This window comes from Eptesicus fuscus, chromosome 20 (genome assembly GCF_027574615.1).
Source record: "Eptesicus fuscus isolate TK198812 chromosome 20, DD_ASM_mEF_20220401, whole genome shotgun sequence".
Lineage (NCBI taxonomy): Eukaryota > Metazoa > Chordata > Mammalia > Chiroptera > Vespertilionidae > Eptesicus > Eptesicus fuscus.
Window position 1 is genome coordinate 41,490,742 of NC_072492.1, and position 25,924 is coordinate 41,516,665.

At 40.0% G+C, this 25,924-nt stretch overlaps 1 protein-coding gene across 3 annotated transcripts; it reads left to right on the forward strand.

The window, feature by feature from the left end:
- The first annotated feature begins 5,348 nt into the window (after nt 1-5,348).
- On the forward strand, nt 5,349-24,215 carry CBX1 (chromobox 1). 3 transcript variants are annotated; one of them, XM_008153759.3, is made up of 5 exons: nt 5,349-5,555; nt 17,018-17,194; nt 17,695-17,872; nt 19,510-19,604; nt 22,174-24,215. In XM_008153759.3, the coding sequence occupies exons 2-5, from the start codon at nt 17,055-17,057 to the stop codon at nt 22,316-22,318; spliced, it is 558 nt and encodes a 185-aa protein (XP_008151981.1). In that variant the 5' UTR covers nt 5,349-5,555; nt 17,018-17,054; the 3' UTR covers nt 22,319-24,215. The 3 variants fall into 3 exon arrangements, with proteins under 3 accessions (XP_008151981.1, XP_054565859.1, XP_054565860.1); XM_054709884.1 differs by lacking the exon at nt 5,349-5,555 and adding an exon at nt 8,093-8,150; XM_054709885.1 differs by lacking the exon at nt 5,349-5,555 and adding an exon at nt 9,207-9,253.
- The last annotated feature ends 1,709 nt before the right edge of the window (nt 24,216-25,924 follow it).

Sequence of the window (25,924 nt, forward strand, 5' to 3'; positions counted from 1 at the left end):
CCTCAAACCACAGGTTGTCGGTGCGAAAACCCGGACTCAGATGGTTCACTCGCCGACACGAGCCCAAAGAAGCGTGGTGCTGCGAGTTAGTGAGAAAGAACAATCCGTTGAATGTGATCAAGACTTTTTTATGTTGTTGAAATGTTTTTTAACTACCAGTTTAACGATTATGTTAGCAAAGGTAATATCCAGGAAAAAGTGAAGGTCACCGAAACAAGCTCTGGAGCTAAGGGCTAGGTACTAGACCCAGCATCACACTGACCCTGTGGCCTTGAACGGGTGGGTGGTCCTAAATCTTTGCAAGTCTTAATTTCCTCATCTCTAAGGTGAAGATTATTGACATACTTCAGAGCAGCTTTTCTCAAACTTGTTGATCTCCGGATTCCTTTACATTCTTAAAAATCATTCAAGACCCCAAGGAGCTTTTGTTTATGTGGGATATTCACCAAGTTAGAAATTAAAATGGAGAAATTTAAAAGCATTCTTTTGGGGGTGGTGAACACACAATACAGATGATGTATTATAGAATTGTATACCTGAAACCTATATAATTTTATTAACAAATGTCACTTCAATACATTTAATTAAAAAATTTAAAACATTTATTAATTAACCTAAACCAATAATAATAAACCATTACATGTAAAGATAATATACTTACATATGAGCCCAACCAGCGGTTAAGGACAACAGGGGGGTGGGGGCATGTGTGGGGAGAGGGGTGGGATGGAAATGGGGGGACGAGGACAAATATGTGATACCTTAATCAATAAAGAAATTTTAAAAAAAAGATTAAAAAAAAGATAATATATTTTATGAACTATAACTACACTTGTTAATAATTATCGAGTAGAGTGACATTGTATTACAATTTTGCAAATTTCTTTAATGTCTGGCTTAATAGAAGACAGCTGAATTCTCTGCTTCCCCATTTTCTGTTGTACTATATTATTTTGGTCTAGGAAATGAAGAAAATCCTGTCTCATGGATTTTTTTTAGCCTTCTCTGACTATTGTGGATACCTTTCTTTGATACTAGCAAAACTCAACAAATGGTAGTATCTTAAAGGTTGGTTGCAATGGGGTATCTGAAACTATTTGGGGAAATACTGGTTTACTGAGTTATACAGATCTTCCAAATATTGGTGCATTTCATTCAATATTTTTAAAAATCACATTTATTAAAATAATCACTGATGTCAGCGTTTTGTAAAGCTGTTAATCTCACTTTGGTGAATACCATATTTCGCAAGTTATCATTATGGCATGAAAGCTCAAATACTGAAATAGAAATATTTTCCTTGAATGAGAGCTTATTTCATTCAAATATCCAACTCTGAATAACCATAGTTTTTCTGCCAGTCATTCTTTCAAAAAATGTGTGTTCTACTATAAAGAGCAGCTAGTTCAACTCACACATCTCAATTGCACAACCTTATATATTTCAGTAAGCAGCAGAAGTGCTTTATGTACATCTTCCATTTCATCACAGAGAACATTAAAAAGACATATACTCTAGGAAAGAGATTTCATAAAGTTCATAATTTGTACTATCAAGGGTAGTCTTTAAGTGAAAATGGCCTTTTAATTCTTTTTTTGCATAAGCATAGCAGTGAAGAATGCAATGACGCTACTATAAGTTGATGCCACGCTGCCTTGATTCATGCTAAGGTGCCAGCAGTTTCACCCACTGTTACTTTTGTACCATCAGTGAAAATGTCAACACAATGGAAAAGATCAAGTAATGTCTTAATATTACTAGGAAAATAATTTTGACCATGCAGACCCTGGAACTGTCTCTGGCACTCTCAGACTCTATGGACTACACTTGGAGAACCACAGAGTATATCTGCAGTATGTACCCATTCACTCAGCAAATATTTATTGAGCCCTTTCCATGAGCTGAGAACTGTTTTTGGCAGTGAGCCAAACAGAAAAATATTCTGACCTCCTGGAGGTTATGTTTGTTAACATAAACAAACATAAAATAAACAAAAAACAATATAAGGTCTTAGCTTTGCATCACCCACTTGGAATATTAATACATTTATTAAATAATTTGAATGTAATATAGGTTTCATGAACAGTTGATCCCCTATCTCGAGCTTATTTTGTCAACAACAATTTCCAACACTTGATAATAGGGCCAATTCTTATCATAGCAGAAATGCTAGCAAATTATATAAGTACCTCTCCAAGCAGTGATCCCTTCTCTTGAGAAAACTAATCAATGTCAGGGATATGGGTGCATGATTTGAGAAGTGTAGGTTTTAATTACCGCCCATTATTACCTGGCAGTCACGTGAGAAGCAGACTGACGGGGTGGGGAAGTAAGAGCTCTTAAGTGTATTTGCCTCTTAAAAGAGTGATTGTTAACCCCAAATGAATAAATCTTTAACAATAGAATTTCAAAGTAGTAATCAAAATGAAACAAAGACTCACACCCATTAGGATGGCTACTATTAAAAAAAAATTGAAAGCAACTAGAGAGGAGAAATTGAAACCCTTCTGCACTATTGGTAGGAATGTAAACTGATGCAGCCGCTGTGGAAAACAGTATGGCAGTTTCTTAAAAAATTAAAAATAGGTTTACCATATGAACCAGAAGATCCACTTCTGGGTATGTAACCAAAAGTACTGAAAATGGTATCTCTGAAAGAATATGTGTACACACACGTTCATAGCAGCATTATTCACAATAGCTAAAATGTGGAAGCAACCTAAGTGTCCAACAGTGAAGGAAGGGGTTAGCAAAATGTGACATATACATACAATGGGATATTCTTTCAGCCTTAAAAAGGGAGGAAATTTTAACATATATGACAACATATATCCATAATATTCTTGAGAACATTATGCTAAGTGAAATAAGCCAATCGCAAAAAGACAAATATTATAATTCCACTTACATTGTTAGGGACAAAAATAGAATATTGGGACTAGCTATGGTTATGGGAAATATTAATCATGCTCTGTTAACCAAGATTGCCTAATTCTGGCTAAAGAAAGAACATTCTAATCTGGCTGGGAGTTGTATGCCCCTAGGACCTGGGAGTCAACCTTGGAATGTGGTCCATTCTCATTCAAGAACTGCCTATTAACAACCTTATCACCCACACAATGGAGTCCCACCCCAGCCTGCATTGCCTACTTCCCCATGCCTGTTTAATGGGTATAAAGTTTCAATTTTACAAATGAAAAGAGTTACAGAGGTGAGTGATGGTGATGGTTGCACAACATTATGAATGTATTTAAGACCACTGAACTGTACACATAAAAGTGGTTGAGATAGCGAATTATATATACATATATATATGTTTTTTAAAATATATTTGATTGATTTCAGAACCGAAGGGAGAGGAGAGAAGGTAGAAACATCAATGATGAGAGAGAATCATTGGTTGGCTGCCTCCTGCATGCCCGATATTGGGGATTGAGCCCAAAACCTGGGCATGTGCCCTGACTGGAAATTGAACCGTAAGTAACTAGGGCCTAGATCATAGGTCAATGTTCACCCACTGAGCTATTTGGGCCTGGCTTAGCTTACTTTGTAAGACTAACTTGGCCCTGAGTCTCTTGCTTATGCCTCTGGAAATCATAAGCAAAATTTGAACTGTTTCCCAAGGTTGATATGAGGTAAGCACTGACCAATTACCTATCATTAAAAAAATCCTAATATTGTAACTAATAACTGTGAAGAATAGACAGTCATTGCTTTCCCACTAATGTAATGCTTTACAACAATATACCTCTGAGCCTCATTCCAGGTTTTGGTTTGAGTGCTCCCAGTTTACAAACTGTCTTTCAATCTGTGTGCACAATAAATGTTTACTAATTACTACTTATGATTCATTGGTTTTTCTTGGGCTAATTCTGAACCTTAGACACAAGCATGGTTTCTGCCTATTTCTGTTTCTTTGGGGTGACTGGGTGGAGTGCTCATGAAGATAAGGGGATTCTTTGCTAATGCTATCCTTTGGCACAGCTAATAAAAAGGGTAAATTCAAGATGCCATGATGACACGTACCAGAGGGACCTAACCTAGTCTAAAGCAAGCATGTCAAACTCTCAGCCTGTGGGCCATATGTGGCCCAATAACGAATATTTTTGTGGTCCAGCCAATATAATGGTTTGTAAGAAACGTTTTAATAAAAATTTTGTAACTTAATTTTTACAATATCCTGTTATACATAATTATTGTTTTTAAAATATATTTTATTGATTTTTTTTTTTTTTTACAGAGAGGAAGGGAGAGGGAGAGTTAGAAACATCGATGAGAGAGAAACATCAATCAGCTGTCTCCTGCACACCCCCCACCGAGGATGTGCCCGCAACCAAGGTACATGCCCTTGACCAGAATCGAACCTGGGACCCCTGAGTCCGCAGGCCGACGCTCCATCCATTGAGCCAAACAGGCCAGCGCTATACATAATTATTAATAACGAACTACAACGTTCACTAATGACTGATTACTATAATCGTGTTGCATTCATTTCCCTTGCGGGCCTTACGCACAGGCGCACCATTTCTCTCCATTAATACTGGCAGTGAATACTAGTATTTTAGCAGCCGATTGCCACGTCAATAGTCTTGGACTGACTTGTTTGGTGTGTGCAACAGGAAATATTTCGCTTTCGGAGAACAAAAAAATAGGCTTATTTGCGTTATGCTTATTAATTTGTACAGTTCTTCAGTGTCTGGTAAGTTTATGTTTAAGAAAGAATATTAACTTTTATTTAAATGTTCTATTATTTTATGTTAACGATGACTCATTTATTTCAGCCCTTTGTATTCAGCATGTCTCTATCGAAATAAACCTACGTTTCTATGAAAATTGAAGCTTTTGTTTTTTTGCGGCCCACATAAACTTAAACCTTGTCTATTTGGCCCGTGTTAGCCTTTGAGTTTGCCATGCTTGGTCTAAGGAGTCAGGGAAGACCTCCAAAGGAAAGTAATCTAAAGGCTGAGAAGTAGGAGCCTTACAGAAATTTGAGGAGGAAATTAAGGATTTCCGAGATGATTGGGGATTTTGTAAAGTTCTGGTGAGAAACCTGTTAAGATTCAAAAATGTTGAGAATGTGAATTATTCTCCAGAATTGGTTCATCTTTCGGGCCAAGCATCAAGGGACTTGCTTATAAAAGCACATGTTGTAATTTTCTAGGTAACAAGGTTCTAAACGACACTCCCCCGCCAACACCTGGCAGTTTAAAAACTAAAACTCCCTGAAACCCTCCTCAATAGTGCGTGGCGGCGTCGGACGCGCGCAGCCCATTGGATCTTGTAGTCTCGGACAGACTTTGTATCCCATAGAGCAGTGCGGCAGGTCGTCGCGCCTGCGCAGTGCGGGCGGCGGGCAGCGCAGAGTGAGAGGCTCTTTTGTTCGGCTACGGAGAGGGCCGTTGGCTTGGGCCTGCGGTACGCCGCTTCAGCGAGGGGCTCGACCGCGGCCACCCGGCCTGTTGCTTTTCTGGGCGCCACTCCTCCGGCTCCCCCAAGACGTGACGCGCCCGTAGCGCAGCACCGATTCCTCTCGTGCTTTTGGGCGCTGCTCTGAGGTAAGGAGTCCGCAAGAGGCGGGGAAGCGGCGGGGGGCGGGGGGTGGTGAGGTGCGCGGCGGCGGCGGCGGCGGCGGCGGGAATCGTGGGTGAGGGGCCTCCGGCTCACCGCCGAGCTTGGGAGCGGACCCCGCGCCCTTCCCGCGCCGGGTTTCTCGCCGCGCGCTGCGAGTCCGGACGGCGAGCGCCCGAGGGATGAAGGGGGCGGGGTGGCGTCTTCCGAGGCGGACGTTACAGCGATTCGGCGTGGGCCTAGCTCTTGTGGGTCGCTCTTCGCGACCTGGGCAGACCCAGGCCACGTTAACGTTGGATTGGGCGGGCGGCTGCGGGATGGGACAGGAGCCGGGGGAGACTTGATGGAAATCTGGGGACGGGACAGGCCGGGCAGCCTCAAGGCTTGGATATGCGTTGGGAGGGTTCACAACTGCGAGCCCGAGGTTTAGAAATGTAACCTGAGAACTTGGGGTCCGGTCCGGGGCTCCCAGAGGAATTTCGCTTGCAAGTGACTTGGAGAAAGTTGTCAGAGGGTGCTGCGCAGCCCAGGGTGTGGAGGAATGGACAAGCAGAGTGTGATGTGCACCATAACCCGGGGGGGGGGGGAGGAGGAGGAGGAGCAGTTATTTGCCTGCCGTGGCTCTAGAGCGGGAAAGGGCTGTTAGCGCCGAGGAGGAGGTTTGGAGAGTAGTTCCGGAAGGTCTGGAAGGCACGAGGGGAAACCTGGCTGCCCTTCCTTCCTGAGGGGTCCGGTGGGGAGGCTGTGAAAACGGTGTGTGAAGAAAGGACGGTACACGCATTCTTTCCTCTTCCAGGTTTCCTACTACCTGCACTCCATGGTTCACGAGGAAGTTAAAAGTTCAAGTGCATCTCTTTAACTTGGATTCAGAATTAGTTTCTTAACGTTTCTATCGGGGGTTGTTAACTGGTCACAAAGGGCAGTGAAATTGTAGAAATATGTAGATGAGCTAACGTTTAAGGGATTACGTTAGATTTAGAGGGACGTGGGGAATTGGGAGACAAAGAGGAAAAAAAGTTCCTTAGACCGTCCCACCCCACCCCCAACCCCTTGGGCTCTTTGTTTTTTTCAGCCAGCCTTGCTGGAAAATTTGACTACAAAGTGAGCAGTACTTTACCCCCTTTTCTAAGCTTCAAATGAAGGTTTTTCATGAGTTTCAGGCATATATTGGTTTAACTCAGTGGAACCGAAGTTTATTATTTTTTTAAATATATTTTTATTGATTTCAGAGAGGGAGAGAGAGAGAGAGAACATCTATGATGAGAGAGAATCATTGATTGGCTGCCTCCTGCACGCCCCATACTGGGGATCAAGCCCGAAACCTGGGCATGTGCCCTGACGGGGAATCGAACCATGACCTCCTGGTTCATAGGTTGATGCTCAACCACTGAGCCACACGGCCTGACATCACCGAAGTTTATTAAAAGATCAGTTACACTAGAACGTCTGGCCCAGAGTAGATAGCTTCCTCAATTATGTTAAGAATCATGTCAGCAGTTTGAAATAGTTCTAAAAGGCCCATGGTTTTGGAATAGATGCATGAATACAATTGGGAAAGTAGTGCTTTTAGACATTTACATAGAAAGTGGTATGATTGGACACATTGTTGGAATTAGTTGCCCCTTAATAAAACATTAGGAGTGTTAAGGATCCTCAGTCATTTCTAACTTTCCCAGTGGTTCTATTTTTTTTTTTTTCCATTGGGTGCTGTAGGATAAATTGTGTGTTTTTTTAGTTGTTGATCATTAAAAATGTAAATAGTGTGTAGCCAGGTGCTTCTAGTTTCTTGATTAAAAAAGACCAAGCAAGGATACCTAGTCTTCTGTATTTTTTAAAAAATATATATTTTATTGATTTTTTTACAGAGAGGAAGGGAGAGGGGTAGAGAGTTAGAAACATCGATGAGAGAGAAACATTGATCAGCTGCCTCCTGCACACCCCCTACTGGGGATGTGCCTGCAACCAAGGTACATGCCCTTGACTGGAATCGAACCTGGAACCCTTCAGTCCGCAGGCCAACGCTCTATCCACTGAGCCAAACCAGTTAGGGCAATGTATTTTTGACTACAGGATACTAAAAATTTTCTAACCATACATGGAAAGAAAAGAAACAACCATTATATCTTCCAGTACCCGTTTTAGTGAGTAGGAAAATGTTTCTTTTTGAGCTCACACCATTTAAAACGGGAAGTGATGCATTTTTGACATTTTCTAGTAATTTATATTTCAAAATCTACCTTTTTCGTATTCTGTCTTTGGTGGTATAACAGATTTTGCATTAGACTTGATAGGTTTTTCATTTCATAGGTTATTTCTCTGAAGAGTTTTGCTTTTTTAATTGATTTTTTAGAGAGAAACATTGATTTGTTGTTCTACTTATTTATGCACTCATTGATTGATTCTTGTATGTGCCCTGACCAGGGATCAAACCTACAACCTTGGTGTATCCAGATGATGCTCTAACCAACTGAGCTACCTTCAGGGCTCTCTGAAGAGTTTTTGGAATAAAATGCTAATGGCTAGTTTATGGGCTCGCATAAAATGGGGCCATGCCTCTTGTTCATCCAAGTGTCTGGCACATGGTAAGCAGTTCAGATTGTTGAATGAATGGCTAGGGCCTTGAGATCCTTTCTGAGAATTCCATGTGTTAGTCAACAAAATGAATTAATGTGCAATTACATAATCAGTTTGCCTGTCTTCGATCTATGACCTTTGGCAGAGAAAAATTGTTACCTGTCTTAGTGTTGGTTTTTAATACACTCATCCTGGCATTAATTACAGAAAAGGTATGCAGATTGTGCAGGTGACAATTTTAAGTACCTTAGGTGAGGAGTAGGAGAAACCCCAAGTTCTGGGGTTTCAATAGTAAGCTATATAGTTTGAATGTTTTCTATTTTAAAAGTACCTTGAAAAATCTTTTGTGTCCTTTGTATAGTTAATAAGTATGCCCAATAGTGATGTTTATTGGAAAATTGAATAGCCTTTCCAGGGTTAATTGGAGAAGTTATTCAGATATGGACAAAATTAAGATGCTGACTGTATTTGAATTGAATAACTTGCGTGAAATCTTTACTACCTTGAGTTTTTATGACTTGCTGACCAGAGGGAGCAACCTAACTTGTCTGTGAAATTGTGCCATTCTCTTTAACAATAACCAACACATTGAAGGCCTAATAGAACTATGGTATTTGAGTGATTAGTGTCAGTAATCTGGTAAAAAAAAAAAAAAAAAAAAACACAAAAAACACAGATTTTTGTTTGTTTTAATATATTTTTTAATTGATTTCAGAGAGGAAGGGAAAGGGAGAGATACATAGAAAGATCTGTGATGAGAGAGAATCATCGATTGGCTGCCTCCTGCACGACCCCCAGTGGGAACCAAGCCCACAACCCAGGCATGTGCCCTGACCGGAATTGAACTCTTGACCTCCTGGTCCATAGATTGATGCTCAACCACCGAGCCACGCCAGCCAGGCAGAAATCTGGTTTTATTGTGTTAACTGTGAATGCTTTGGTCTCTGCTTTTAATTTCAACTTAGTCATAATTCTGGTGTAGCTTTCTAATAACTTTTGTTTCACCTTAAACACAAGTATTTGCTTCATTTATAGCTGTTCTAATATTTACAGATCCCTGTGGCCTCTCAACCCAAATCTATAGTTTCATTCACATCCACATACTGTAAAGGTAAGGTTAGCCAAGTTTCTAATTACATCTCACATGATATTCTAATTTTATTCACATATCAGTATTTTAGTCCTAGATCCTGGAATTTGAAGGCAGAGATTCCTTTAAAAAATGAAATCCTTGTTCAGTGGATATGTGGCACGAGTTCTTGTTTTCTGCTCAGTAAAGTTTTCCATCTGGAAAGCATTTGCCTTACAAGCAGTCACAGCTAACAGACTAAAAGCAGTTTGGAAACATGAATCAGGAGAACTACAAACTGAATATACTACACATGCCTTCACCTGCCTTTTGATGACTGGTATATAGTTGCTAATGCTCAGCAAAGGTACTTCTTCCTTGTTTTCCATTTAGGGTTGGTAGGTTAGATTTATCTTGCTGATCATTCCCTAAAAAGCTGACAGCTTTGTACTTCTGTTCTCTGATTATCTGAGTCTGAGACATTCATCTTTATTGCCCCTGTAGGGTTCAACACCTTACTTGGGGCCAGACCTACCTTTGAGTGTCTTAAGTGAAAATAGAAACAGAATGCTTTGGGAAATGCAAGGAGAAGAGAAATAATATTCAGTGTGGTTGGGTAGGGAAATAATATTTAGTTTGGTTTAGCTTATAATATTTAGCTTCTTTTTTTTTTTTTTTTTAATATTTAGCTTCTTAATAGTGAGCAAGGCCATGCATGGAGAAACGTGCAGAATATGTTCAGGTTATGGTTTTCTGTTTTGTATTGGTTTTTTAATATATTTTTATTGATTTCAGAGAGGAAGAGAGAGAGAGAAACATCAATGTTGAGAGAGAATCATTAATTAGCTGCCTCTTGCACGTCCTACACTGACGATCAAGCCCGCAAACCGGGCATGTGCCCTGACCAGGAATCAAACGGTGACCTCCAGGTTCATAGGTTGACGTTCAACCACTGAGCCACGCCAGCTGGACTGGTTTTCTGTTTTGACAGCAGTGTAGGTTTTGTGAGGGAAACAGTAGTATAGAATGGTAGGAACCAAAGGATGTTAGATGTTAAATACTGTGGAGTTTGGACTTTAAGGACCTTGTACACCAGGAATCGAACCGCACCCTCCTGGTTCATAGCCCGACGCCAAACCAATGAGCCACACAATTTGGGCTTACCTTTTTATATTTTATCCTTTGGTCCTGGCTTTGTGTCTTACTATTGGGGACTTTGGGACATTTTCTTTGCTTCAGTAAGCCTTAGTTTACTCATTTGTGAAACAGACTTAAAAGAGTTGTTTTAAGGATTGAATTAAGTGCCTTTATATTCATTAAGTGTTAAGTATTCAATAAATATTTAGTTATTGTTATGTTATCACTTAACCTTAAGGGATTCGCAAAAGCTGTACTTCCTGGGAGTCCTTATATTCTGCTAGCCTGACCAAACAGCTCCATTTGCCTGGGTCTGTGATGTGGAACTTACTTGGTCACCCTATGTTCCACCCAGGTTCTTAGTAAATGCCGATTGGTTTGATTTTTAAATAGATAGTATTAAAAGCTAGTAGAGCTGTAGATATAAACTTTTATACCTATTAATTGACTAGGTCTTAAACCTAAGCTAGAGGAGGAAGGAAAACAAGGAATGGAAAAAGGCTAGATCCGGGGTTGGCAAACTGCGGCTTTCGAGCCACATGCGGCTCTTTGGCCCCCTTGAGTGTGGCTCTTTCACAAAATACCATGGCCTGGTGAGTCTATTTTGAAGAAGTGGCGTTAGAAGAAGTTTAAGTTTAAAAAATTTGGCTCTCAAAAGAAATTTCAATCGTTGTACTGTTGATATTTGGCTCTGTTGACTAACGAGTTTGCCGACCACTGGGCTAGATGAAAGAAAGGATGAAGTGGGGAGTGATGTGCACAATAATGATCACCTGGTCACTGCCTACCACTCCTCTCAGTCTAGCTCTTTCTAATCTGGCCATGTTTGTATTCCTCATAAAGCAAGCTCTACTTACCTTAGGACTTTGAGTCAATTATTCCCTAAACTTGGTGTCTTTTTCTGATTTTTGCTGAGTTGTCTCCTTGTCATTCAGTTCTCTGTTTAAATGTTACTTAAAGATATTTTTATAGTATTTTTTACTAATTTTGTTTAGATGATCTTTTTTATTTTTTAATGTGAAATACAATGACTATTTTATTATTTTAAAAATCTTTATTGTTGAAAGTATTACATTTGTCCCTTTTTTTTTTTCTCCCATTGACTCCTCATAGCCCACCCCCATCCCCTGTCCCAGGCCTCCACCACCCTATTATCTGTGTCCATGGGGTCCAAGTTCATAAATTGTATATGCATACAAGTTCTTTGGTTGATCTCTTCCCACCCACCCCGCCTTCCCTCAGATTCAAAATTCTGTTCCAGGCTTCTATGTCTCTGGACCTATTTTGTTCAATAGTTTATGTTTAATAGATTCCACATATGAGTGAGATCGTGTGATACTTGTCTTTCTCACGCTTATTTCACTTAGCATAATAATCTCAGGGTCCTTCCATACTGTCTCAAAGGGTAAGAGATCCTTTTTTTTTTTTACACTGCTGCATAGTATTCCATGGTGTAAATGTACCACAGTTTATCCACTCATCTACTGATGGGCACTTGTGCTGTTTTCAGATCTTAGCTATTGTAACTTGTGCTGCTATGAACATAGGGGTTCATACATTCTTTCTGATTGGTGTTTCAGGTTTCTTAGGATATATTCCTAGAATTGGGATCACTGGGTCAAAGAGCAGTTCCATACTTACTTTTCTGAGGAAACTCCATACTGTTTTCCATAATGGCTGCACCAGTCTGCATTCTCACCAGCAGTGTACTAGGGTGCCCTTTTCTCCACATCCTTGCCAGCACTTGTCATTTGTTGATTTGTTGATGGTAGCCATTCTAACAGGTGTGAGGCGATATCTCATTGTTGTTTTAATTTGCATTTCTCTGATGATCGGTGACTGCGCATTTTTTTTTTCATGTCTCTTAGCCATCTGTATGTTCCCTTCGGAGAAGTGTCTATTTAGGTCCTTTGCTCCTTTTTTTTTTTTTTTTTTTTTTAATCCTCACCCAAGGATATTTTTCATATATCAGAGAGGGAGGGAGGGAAACATAGAAGTATTGATATGAGAGAAACACATTGATTGATTGCCTCCTGCACGTGCCTCAACCAGTTGTTACCACTTTTGTTTCTGGTTTTAATTATTATTTGGGTCCTCTCCCTCTGTTTCTTGATGAGTCTGGCTAAAGATTCATCAATCTTGTTTATCTTTTCAAAGAACCAGCTCTTGGTTTCATTGATTTTTAGTTTCTGTGTCATTTATTTCTGCTCTGATCTTTATTATGTTCTTCTTTCTACTTACCCTGGGCTTTTCTTCTTGTTCTCTTTCTAATTCTTTAAATTGTAGGGTTAAATAGTTTTTTATTAATTTTTCTTGGTTTTTGTTTTGTTTTGTTTTGAGGTACACCTGTAATGCTATGAACTTCCCTCTCAGGAATGCTTTTGCTGTGTCCCAGAGGTTTGGGATTGTTGTGCGTTCATTTTCATTTGTTTCCAGGAAACTTCCATTTTTTTCTTGATCTCATTGGTAACCCATTCATTGTTTAATAACATGCTATTTAGCCTCCATGTGTCTGAGTGTTTTTACTGTAGTTGATTTCTAATTTCATTCCATTATGATCTGAGAAGATGCTTGGTATGATTTCAGTCTTCTTGAACTTAGTAGAGGCTAGTTTTGTGTCCTAACCTGTGGTCTCTGATAATTACCTATGTGTACTTGAGAAAAATGTATATTTTGCAGCTTTGGGGTGAAATGTTCTGTAAATGTCTATTAAATCCATCTGATCTAGTGTGTCATTTTTTAAAATATATTTTTATTAACTTTTTACAGAGAGGAAGGGAGAGAGATAGAGAGTTAGAAACATCGATGAGAGAGAAACATCGATCATTGCCTCCTACACGCCCCCTACTAGGGATCCAGCCTGCAACCAAGGTACATGCCCTCGACCGGAATCGAACCTGGGACCTTTCAGTCCATGGCCCAACATGACGCTCTATCCACTGAACCAAACTAGTCAGGGCCAGTGTGTAATTTTTTAAAAATATACTTTTATTGATTTCAGAGAGGAAGGGAAAGGGAGAGAGAGAAAGAAAAAAACATCATTGATGAGAAAGAATCATTGATTGGCTGCCTCCTATACATTTCACACTGGGGATCAGGCCCACAACTCGGGCATGTGACCTGACCAGGAATTGAACCGTGACCTCCTGGTTCATAGGCCGATGCTCAACCACTGAGTTATGCTGTCTGGGCTGATATGGCACTTTTGATATCATAATTTGGTTGCCAAGATGCTTAGGGGGAGTGGCAAATAGTGTTGGTTAAAGGCTCCCCCCGCCCCCCCAATATGCTGCAACACTGATCTGAGTTACTTTGAAATTTTCTTGCAAGCAATTCTAATTGTGAACTCTCCTTCAAACTATCTCTGCTGGTGTTTAGAGACTGCCATCTTCAGGGAGTGGAGGTTTCCTTTAAAATAATCCATTTGGAAGCTATAAAAGAGAATAATTGGCCTGTCACATTTAAGGGGCTCTTTGGCTCTTCTGAAGGTACTAGATTCTATAGGAGGAGTGGGTTGCATTCTACTGAGTTTGAAAACAGCTTATTCAGAAACCTAGAGAACTACCTATAAATAACAGGAAACACATTGGGAAGCATGGCTGAGAATCCTCAATGTAAAGAATCCAATTTCTGGAGGTAGATACTGGGATGAGTCCATTAAGAAAGCTCAAGAGAAAAATGGGAGTTTGCATTCTTTACTTCTTATTTGAATTGTTTTTCGGATAATAATTTGAGTAAAGATGTAAATCAAGAGGTCTTACTTTAGATTTCCCCATTTAGGAAGTTTTCTTTTCCTAACCTTAAGGATTTTATTCTTATTCTATACTGTGACTCCTACTCCCTGGGGCCATGCTAATGATAAAGGGAAGAGAGGCTTATAGTAGCTAGAGATGAGCCAGAAGCTGACCTGACCCTTTTGGTTCATAGTAGCAGGATCAGATGGGCAGTATTCAATGCCATTTATTTTTCTTTTTTAAGGATAGATCTCATTTTATCATTTTTCAAAGTAATCTGTATACTTAATGTGTGCTCCCCACCCTAAGTCTAGTTTCCTTGCATTACCATAAGTGAAATGCTATTTCTTTTTGTAAGGCAATTATAGGTATTGATGTAGATAACATTGAGCCTTAAATAGCTCTGAATTTTGATGCCATAGTAATAGAATACCTTTCCTTTCTTAAATTTAATTACTTAAAAGGGTTATTAGTGGACAGTTACTGTTTTTTGGATCATCTGTAACCCATTGTTTTCCTTCCATCTACTGAGAAAGGGAATGTCTTCCAGTTTTCATGTTCAGATTAATAGAGGGAGTTGTCTAGCCCTTTGTTCTCTGCTCTTTTTAAACAAAGACTGACCATGAATCTTGCTACCCCTTCAATCAACAGTGAAAATAAGCAAGCAAGAAGTAGCACTTGTTCTTGGGGAAAAACATTGCTGCATTTATCCAAAAGGAAAATGGATTTTTCTTTACTCATAAAATAACATTTATCATATGGCAATCAGAATTTGAAAACCTAAATCAAGCATCTCCCTTCAAAAGCACAGCCTCTGAATCAGGCACAATGAAGCTAGCCAGGAGTTAGCCAAAGATTGCATGAAGTCCAGCAATTAGTCTGTGGAAGACTCCTGGCACTTTCTCTAACTGATGGAGGTTTTGGGGAGTCAAGAAAAGCCAGTCTTCTGTATGTAAATGGAGAGAAAGAGTGTTGAAAAGATACTCTTAGATCTGTGTTCTGATGGGGGAAGGTACCTTGGGTGTTGCCTTAGGCCACACACACTAAAAGCATCTCAGAAAACATTGTTTAGTATCGCTGCAAAAGTTCAGAATACCTTTAGTGGGGAGAAGTGTCTATATGTTTTTCTTACTCCACCTTAAGCTTCAGGAAGACAGGGACCATTTCTTACTCTGTTGAATCTCCAGTATCCAGCAATGTCTAGAATTTTCTAGTAGCCAAACAAATGTTTGCTTTTTTCATTGTCAGCATTGTTCGTAGATGCAGACATGGGAATATCTGAGTGTAAACCTAAGTAAGCATCTGTAGATAAGATTCATAATGATGGCCCTAGCTGGTTTGACTCAGTGTATAAAGTGTCGGCCTGCGGACTGAAGGGTCCCGGGTTGGATACTGGTCAAGAGCACATGCCTGGGTTGCAGGCTCGATCCCACAGTAGGGGATGTGCGGGAGGCAGCCTATCAATGATTCTCTCTCATCATTGATGTTTCTATTTCGCTCTCCCTCTCCCTTCTTCTCCAAAATCAATAAGAATATATTCATTTTTTAAAAAGATCCATAATGATGATCCTGACTTTTATGAAAAGTTTGTTAATTTCATATAGTCTATAGATGGACTATTTTTAAAATACTATAGTACATTCTTTCTCTACAGTCCAGTTTTAAAGTATTTGGAAGTTTCTACAACCAGTTTAACCAAACCAAATTGGCATTGTCTTAAATTCAAACATGGTAGTAACTTCTTTATTGTTTGGATCATCTGCCATACTCTTGATTGTTTGTATCTCATTCTGGGCAACTGATCCATCGATTTGTAGATTTTGGCCAATTTTGTAGAACAATTTTGTTGTGTTGGTATCTTATGGTGCCACCTACTGACACAAATTGGTAAACATAAGGCTTTAAGCCTACCAGGAGTCAAAAGAATTGTATGAAGGACAAAAGAAAATAGATTTATAGGGGACTAGAATTTTAGCACTGGAAAAACCCTTAGAAAGGTTACCCAGCCTGATGATGTATTTTAAGAATAAAATCTGGTTCTATTATTTGTGGTAACTAAGCTGCCCCCCCTCATTTTCCAAAAAATTTCAGCCTTAGAAATAAAATAAATAGAATGAGAAGTTAACAAAAAATTTGTGACGTATAAATTAATGGTAGCATTCAAAAAAGACTGCATAAAGAATCTTTTTATTGATTTCAGAGAAGGGAGAGGGAGGGAGGGAGATAGAAACATCATCAATGAGAGAGAATCGTGGATCGGCTGCCTCCTACAGCCAGTGGGGATTGAGCCTGCGACCCAGGCATGTGCCCTTGACCGGAATCGAACCTGGGACCCTTCAGTCCACAGCCACTGAGCCAAACCAGCCAGGGCTGCATAAAGAATCTTAAGGGGTCTTAAAAGAGAGAGTCTTTTAACAGTGCAGAGGAATGGGTTATATACATATACAAAAGGGAAAATTAACTAGACGTTTAATAAATAGAACAAACTATTTCCCACAGTAAAAATTCAAGTCCGGTACTATAATGAAATGGAAAACAGAATAAGAAAAGTACAGATCAGAGGGTTATATGTATATGTTTGATGTATGTACATTATTTTTAGGATTGATTTTCTTTCAATATAATATATTTTAGATATGCTTTATAGTAAAAGGGGTATTGGGAACTTTTTAACTTAAAATATGTATAAAAATTTTATGTAGCTATTCAAGAATAAGTTTTGCTGTGAGATTAGTTAGAGCTATTTATGAACTAACTTTCTAGCTGAGTATATCAGCAAATTTCATTGTGTATTGAAGATGAATAGACATAGCACTTAAATAAGCAGAACACACTATTAAAATCATCTATGATGTCCCTGCTTTTCTTAGCATCCATATATTCACCTAACCAACAAGAGTGTGCCCTTACATCCTTTTTATTTTCTTTATTTTAGCAGCGTCACCCTTTATACCAGAAAACTGGCGGGCACTATGGGGAAAAAACAAAACAAGAAGAAAGTGGAGGAGGTGCTAGAAGAGGAGGAAGAGGAATATGTGGTGGAAAAAGTTCTCGACCGTCGAGTGGTAAAGGGCAAAGTGGAGTACCTCCTCAAGTGGAAGGGGTTCTCAGAGTAAGTTTCACTGACCTGGGGGAATCCATTCATTTAATCACCAACTATTTCTCAGGAGTCGAGGAATGTCAAGGGCTAGGGTGTTCCAATGGGTGCAGTGTGACTCAGGCCTGGCCTTCATGGTTTATAATCTAACTAGGAAAATGGTCTATATGTATAAAGTGCTATAATACAAGACAGTGATTTCTGAGGAACAATTTTGTGTGTGGCTTTTAGACTGATACAAATTTGCAAGAGAAAGTTTTGTGTTTTTTTTAAAGAGGCTAGTTTCTAAACTTTCAATTTGTACTAAAAATAAAAAGCACACCCCTACTCCCCGCCCCCATCCTTGACCCCAAGAAATTTTAACTTTGCTCAGTCCTTGGTCTTGGACAAAATCTAGCTACTCACTGTTAACTCCTCTTTGCCAAGGACACCCAGCTCTTATCCTCCTGTGCTTCTCCTTTTTTGAGTATGCTAACTTTAAGTGGAAAGTGACTCACTGTGTCCTTTGATTTCAGTGAGGACAACACGTGGGAGCCAGAAGAGAACTTGGATTGCCCTGACCTCATTGCTGAGTTTTTACAATCACAGAAAACAGCACATGAGACAGATAAATCAGAAGGAGGCAAGCGCAAAGCTGACTCTGATTCTGAAGATAAGGGAGAGGAGAGCAAACCAAAGAAGAAGAAAGAAGAGGTAAGGGTAGGAGTAAGCATTGTTACTAGCCAGAATTCTTCCGGCTGTCAATGAAGCTGAAAGCCAGATAATTTCAGTACTTTCGTTCTGCTGCTGCTTGAATATGAGCAGCCATCTCTCAGTCCTTCTGGAATCTTAGATAGGCTAATGCTTATAGAGTATTTGGGGGCTCACTACTCTCATAAAGCCCGCCACATAATCTACTTTTATTTTATGTGAAGGTTCAGGAACAATTCATTCCTGTAACTTGATAGCATTCAGTGTTTTGTTTTTTAATATATTTTTATTGACTTCCGAGAGAAAGGGAGAGAGAGAAACATCAACAATGAGAATCATTGAGCCCTAACCAGTTTTGTTCAGTGGATAGAGCATCGGCCTGCGAACTAAAAGGGTCCCAGTTTCGATTCTGATAGAGGGCATGTACCTTAGTTGCGGGCACATCCCCAGTAGGAGGTGTGCAGGAGGCAGCTGATCGATGTTTCTCATTGATGTTTCTAACTCTATATCCCTTTCCCTTCCTCTCTGTAAAAAAATCAATAAAAATAATATATATATATATATTTTTATATTTTTATTTTTTTTTAAAGAGAGAGAGAATCATTGCTTGGCTGCCTCCTGTGTGCCCCACACTGGGGATTGAGCATGCAACCTAGGCATGTGCCCTGACCAGGAATTGAACCTTGACCTCCTGGTTCATAGGGTCGACACTCAACCACTGAGCCATGCTGGCCAGGTTGTTTTGTTTTCTTAAAAATAGTTTATTGATTTTTAGAGAGAGGAAGGGAGAAGGAGAAGAAACATTGATGTGAGAGCACAACATTGATCAGCTACCTCCTGCACTCCCCCTACGGGAGATCGAGCCCAAAACATGGGCATGTGCCCTTGACCAGGAATCAAATCAGCAACCTCCTGGTACATGGGACAATGCCCAACCAACTGGGCCACACCAGCCAGGGTGCAGTCAGTATTTTAATCATTACAGGTTTGAGGTAGCTATTTTAATCCATTTATCGATACCTTAAAGTAAGTTGTCTTTTTTATATATATATCTATATAATAATAAAAGGATAATATGCTAATTAGACAGAATGACCTTATGATGACCACGCTATGACTCCCACTGGCGCCAGGCCAGCCAAGGCAGGTGCAATGCGATTGGTCAGGGGCCCGGCCATCGCCCCATGATTGCCCCGCAGAGGGAGGCCCAGGCCACTGACCAGCGGGCTACGGAGGATGGGCAGGGCCTCCCCTCTGCGAGGGAAGCCGGGTGCCGGAGGGAAGGAAGGCCTACTCTTGCATGAATTTCATGCATTGGGCCTCTAGTGTGTGTGTGTGTCCCACAACCCGAGCATGTGCCTTGACCGGGAATCGAAACATGACCTGATTCATAGGTCAACTCTTGGTTAACATTTTTTTTTGCTTTAAGGTCTGTGTCCCTTTTTACCTGTGAGGAAACCTCAAACATTTCAGACCTTGATGGGATAATCATTCAGAACAATTCTGAAAGGCTCGGAACCATGGTATTGGTGAAATATTGGCAAAAGAGTTTGCATACATGAATTAGAGAAACAGGAGTTAACTCCAGTCTGGATAGCAGTCCCGGACTTAAAATTGTTCAATCCCTCTGGTTTTTGCAGCCAGAAAAGCCTCGAGGCTTTGCCCGGGGTTTGGAGCCAGAACGGATTATAGGAGCTACGGACTCCAGTGGAGAGCTCATGTTCCTAATGAAATGGTGAGTCTGCCAGTGGCTCTGTGTGTGTGTGTGTGGTTTTTTTTTCTCCCATTTGTTCCATGCCAGAGAAAAGAGCTGGATCTTCGAAATTCCAGTCACCCAGGTGTGAAATCTTTAGGATGGCCTAGTCCTTCGATAGTGACCCTCGGCCTGACTGTCAACCTGGACTCATGATTTACAGGTAGGGGCCCTTAGGATTTTCAGATCTTTGGCCATTTTTTTAAGAGGTGGGAGAAAATCTAGAGTGGAGAGGGTATGGGGAGGAATCACATTTCACTTTCCTAAGTGAAAGGGGAAAATATGAAATGTGATTGAACCACCCTTCCCTTCTACCACCTCCTTAATAAAGAAAGATTAGGCTGGCCCCAGGCTCAGAAATTCTGTTAACTTCTCTGGGTTAGGAAAGAATTTCTGTAGCTTTTCCTTTGTCCTTAATTGTTAAGATTTTTTTCCAATTTGTACAGTTCCAAGATCAGCCAGCAGGGGTCATATACTGAGCATAGAGCATGTCTACATTTTTCTCCATTAAGTATAAATACCAATGATAGCAATCCTCTATGAAACAGCTTAATGGAAACAGTGTCTTGAGAATCTTAAGAACTGTAATTAACCCAAAATTTTGGATAATTTCCCTATTCTGTCCAAAAGGAAGGCCTCCCTTTTTTTTTTTAATTGAAAATGCCTATGCTTTTTTCCCCTCAAGTGGATCTCAGTCATTGTTTTTAAAATATAAGGAGTGAATAATTCTAAGCCTTTGCCTATGAAGACAACATTATAGGTGCTTTGTCCTTTTGCCAGTCTAGAACCTTCTCTGAAACTCATCTGTACTAGCTCTTCCTTTGAAGGTGGCCAGAGAGGTCTAAGTTTAACACCAAAGAAAGCCTGTGTCACAGCTAGCTAAACCTGTTTTCTTCCTGTGCATTCCCTGGGTATTTACTGAATCTAACCTTTTAGCTGATTTATTGCTAGCCCATAGAAGAAATATTTTTTGTTTGTTTGTTTTTTTATGTGTGGGAGGTGTGTTTTTTGTGTTGCCTTTTTTTTTTTTTTTTTTAAGAGTTTATTTTTTAAGGTGCTGCATTTGGAGGGAAAGAATTGATTCCAGGAGTTATTCAGTCCAGCTAGAGTATACTTTCTCTATCTGCATTTGACCTGAGTTAGAGTAGTATCTTCATGTTGCTTAAGATTACACCCCTTTGGTTGACTCACTGCTGTGTGTAAAGATTATAGCTGAATATAACCCTGTATGTTAAGATTGATTAAAAAAAAAAAAAGATTGATTTTGATTATAAAACCAAGTTCATTTTGAAGTTATTTTCCTGGGGAGTGGAGATACTTGTCCATTTCCAAAAATAGCAAATATTCCTATGAAGTGAAATGATTGAACTTACTTCTGAGGACATTGTTGAACAAGGGGCAGCCTGCTTCAGGTTCCCATACTGTTATACTTCTTTCTCTCCCATTCTCTTGAATCTGTTATTCAGAAACATACCTTACCAGCTTAGTCCTTAATGCTGTGGAGCTGTGGAACTTTGTTTTACCCTATTGCTGGGTTTCTGGAACTTTTGAGTGGTGATTCATCAGAGATTCTATCATACTAGAGGCCTGGTGCACGGATTCATGCACAGTGGGGTCCCTCGGGCTGATCCTGGATTGCGAGAGGGCGCACGCCAGGCCGAGGGACCCCAACGGGGTTGGGGAGGGACTGTGGGGGAGGACTACAGGGCGTGTCTGGCCTGTCTCGCCCAGTCCCTATTGGCTGGACCCCAGCAGCAAGCTAACCAACCAGTCAGAACGTCTGCCCCCTGGTGGTCCGTGCATGTCATAGCGACTGGTCAAATGCTCGAACAGTCAGAGGGACACTTAGCATATTAGCCTTTTATATATATAGATATCTACTGCTTGCCCTATTCTACTACTTCCATCTGGGACATTCCTAATGACCTGAAGATAGAGTTTACTCCTTTGTCCCTTGGAATAGATGTGATTTTTCACATTTTGAGAACATTTTAATATTCAGAAGAATATAGAGAATTATGTTATAGTCCATTCATTTTCTACCTCCCAGTGTTGAAGAACCATTTCAAAGCACCTGGGAGTTCTGGCATATCTGTGAGCATGGCATTTGGTAATGTTAAACCGTATAATTATGAGTCAGCAAGAAAGTGTTCACCTGCATTGGCTCTGGCCAATATGAGATTGGTATTCAGTGTTATATGACATAGTATAAAATCCTATTACAAAGCCAAGATCTCCATGGGCCCCTAGCAGCTGGCATATGGCTTTTGGAAGAGTGCGGTAGTCTCTTTTCCCTCAGAGAATCTGAGTGTGGTGCTTTTTCTGGCCTTTCCCAGAGGTTCAGATGTGGTAGATTTAGATCACCTACCTTTTGACAAAGATACCCAAAGGGGATTTTCAACAGGATATCTACAAGAGTGTCACTTAACTAAAAGCTGTCAGTAAATGCTGCTTTCGCCATATTAACACCCTTCTCTAGCTTATGCTTCTTACCCAAGTTGGGAGACCACTAACACCTGGTCTCAAAGTCTCTCTGTGCTTTATTCTGCAGGAAAAACTCTGATGAGGCTGACCTGGTCCCAGCCAAGGAAGCCAATGTCAAGTGCCCCCAGGTTGTCATATCCTTCTATGAGGAAAGGCTGACGTGGCATTCCTATCCCTCAGAGGATGATGACAAAAAAGATGACAAGAATTAACTATCTTGAGTACCAGCCCCTGTCACATCTGACTGTGGGTTTCAAGTGGGGAGGGGAAGGAGTTCTACTTGTCTTGATACCATAGAAGTGGCTTGAGAAGATGTCCTTTGAAGAGCCAGTATAGTTTCTGTGCCCTACAGCAGCCCAAGTGCTTTAAAGCCGTTCCATGCTGTATAGTTTGCACACCCATCCATGTGGAGGGGAAGGAGGATAAGTGTTTCAAGGCAATTCATTCTGCACTTTGCTGAGAAAAGCGAAGGGCCTTCTATGAAGGACAAAACTTGCAGAATGGGTATGTGTGAGAGCAAAAAGATACTGTAGATCTTCAAAGAGCATCTCCACAACCCACAGCCTTCTTCCCAATAGTGTTAACTGCATTTTTACAGCGTAGCATGTGTGTAGTTTTTGGCTATTACTGCTGTATTATTTGGGGGTGGGAGGGATGGGGTAGGGAGATGAGTAGGATTGTTTTTATTAAAATTTGGGACCTGGTTGCGGAAATGGTGAAACAATGAAAAGAAGAAACTGCTAATGATTTGGTTTTGGTGTCCAGAATATTTTCTTTTTAAAAAATGTAATTGGCAATCTAATTGAGGACTCTGAGAGACTGTTTAAAAGCTGTGAATGCCTGAAATTTACAGGCCAAGGTGTTCCCTGCCTGAGATTAATTCTGTTTCCAACAAAGGACTAAGCCAGTTGATAAGTTACCAAAGCTGCCATTTGGGGCGGGGGGGTAGAGGGGATGGAAATTAGTTGAGAAGGGAATGTCTTTTATTGGAGCATATATATATATATAGGCAGATCATTCTGTCTTAGAGGTGCTAATTCTTGAAATTGACAAGACCCTTTCTTTTCTAATTATGAAGCTATAGATATTAGCTTGTCCATCCAAGCTCCTGGCTGAGGTATTTGGGGGGAGGTGAAGAGGATGGTATAGGAGGTGGGAGAATACAGAGAGGGGCCCATGTTTTTAGGATGGAAAAACTCTTGGAGCCTCTCTGTTTTTTGAACTTTGAACTCTGAAACCATTGGTGACAGGGTTCAGTCACTGACAGCACAAGTTCATTGAATCACTTCAAGAGTTGGATTATTTCAAAAGCCCTGGTCTCAGGAGAAGATTAAACTTTCACTTTCATACTGGGGCAGTGGTTCACTTTAAGACAAAACAAAAATTCTTTTTTTTTTATCCCAAGAATGAACTAATACCCAAAATGCTGTCTTTACTCATAAAATCCATCAGTTATTGATATCATCCAGATCTACATCTAGAACTTCATTGTAAAATCCTTTTAGGCATGTGTTAGATTTCTGTGAAAACGTTGTTTTAAATGTAAACTTCATACAACACTGTCAGTTTTTGTTTTAATAAAACTATAGATTTATAATCCTTGATTTGTCTTAAGTCTTGCCAGAAACCCTCCTTGCCTTTTATTACCTTGTAGGTTCAGCCTGTTGGAAACAACTTCCACACCTGGATGGTTTTATTTCTTTAACACTGTAGGCTTGAGAATCTGGCGCCTGTCCTGAATCTTTGAGTGGTCTCGCTATGTTAATTGAGTAAATATTTATTGAGCATTTATAATTGCTGCAGAGACTGTAAATGTCACATCATTCTGTCTTTCTTATTGCTCAAAGGTTGTTTGTTTGTTTAGCACTCTGTGGCCTGATAACACTTCCAAACTATGATATGTTTGGAAACATGAGTTTTTGAGTTAGGTTTGGCTCCTGGTTCATGTATTTCATAGATTTGTGTGACCTTAGCTAAATTCAACTTTCCAGAATTTTCAGGAATTAGCCTTGGATTTGATTACTGAATTAAAACATCATCTATTTTCTTAATGTTGTTTTCTGCCTATAATTCTAGAGCCAAAATGGGACTTGACTCTCGTCGTTTATAAAAAGGAAAGTGGGATTTCCACTGAGGTGAAATCAGTGTAACATATTCAGCTCTTAGTACAGAGCATTTGTTTCAAGTAAACTGATGTGTAGATACTGTTTTCAAAATGCCTTTTAGGAGTTTGGGGGGAATATAAGGAAAATTGAGCTGGGAGGCTTTTTCTTTGCAGAGGTCTGAGGGTGTGTCCTTGTAGCTGGCAGCAGCAGAGCAGTCAGTAACTAACTAAAAAAGAGTTGGGGTGAGGTGGGCAGTGTTCTGGTTCTGTTCTGCATCATAAGATGCACTGAAACTAGCCTTCAACGTTGGTTTGTGTCCAGAATGGGCTACTTAGCTTTAGCCTTAACCTTTGGAACCTACTTCATTGTTATTTCTGGATTCCTGAACTCTTATAAAACTATATATCATTCTTTCTAGGAGAGACACTAAAATTGATATTACATACAATGAAGATTGAAATGGAGATAGATATCCACAATTTTGTTATCTTTATCACATTTCTAGATTCAAGGTTTAAGAATAATTTTTTCTCAAGTGATTATTGAAGCCATAAATGCATGCAAAAATGTTAGAAATAAAAATACATAGGCACAACAAATCTTAGAAACAAAGTATTCAGAGAACATTTCTTCAGGCAGTACAAAATGTGTTTGTTGGATGGCTTCAATGAAATTGCATCATCATAGACCTCTTGCCAGGACTTGAAGAGGAGATAAGTTATTGCCTTAGTTACTGTTACAAAAGGTGAGCTAGCTTACTAATATGGTGACAGTATCATTACTGAAGGAGCCCTACACTGGCAGAGCCAGTGAAAGAAGAAAAACAGCAACAGCCTTGCTCCTCCACTGTCTTCAGTTGAGTTTCAAGTTGGTACAGTAAATGACCAGTATACTGACCACAGGAACACTCTTATCAACTGCAGTGCTCAGGAATAATTACTTAAGCTTTTCAGTGCCATTTGAAAGTTCTGACTACCAATTTTAAGTAATTTTTAATAGTTGAATTTTTAAATATTTAATTTCAAATACCATCTTCTATACCAGAACTCATTCACACTCAGCTTAATTTGATTTTAACCCATGGCCATTTGGTGTTTTGGCCATGTGTGCTCAGCACATCTTTATAGTCTGTGGCATTGGGAATCTGTGTTACGAAGTAATTACTTCCCTCATACAGAAAGGGAAAATGGTAGAGGAAATTGCTATCATTGGGTGGAACTGGAAACTTGAAATGCAAATTTTCTGTAATGCTCCAGATCCTGAACTATGTATGGAGCTTGGTTCTGTTTGAGATCATATTAATCTGATCTGCAAGTTGGATTGTCTCATGAGGATGTTCTCATTTAAAAATTTAGAGCTGATGCCTGGCCGGCATGCCTCAGCGGTGGAGCGTTGACCTATGGTCATGGTTCGATTCCCAGTCGGTGCCCATGCCCAGGTTGTGGGCTTGATCCCCAGTGTGGGGCATGCAGGAGGCAGCCGATCAATGATTTTCTTTCATCACTGATGTTTCTTTCGCTCTCTCCCTCTTCTGAAATCAATAAAAATATTTTTTAAAAATAAAAATTTAGAGATGATAGGACTGAACTAAGTCCAGGCTCAGTGTTTTCCCTCCTAGCATTTGGAATATCAATATCACTAATAGGCCAGCATTCAGCTTACTGAAGGAAGGAGTTCAGGCTTCCCTTTGCCTTGTAGCAGTAGGAAGCAATC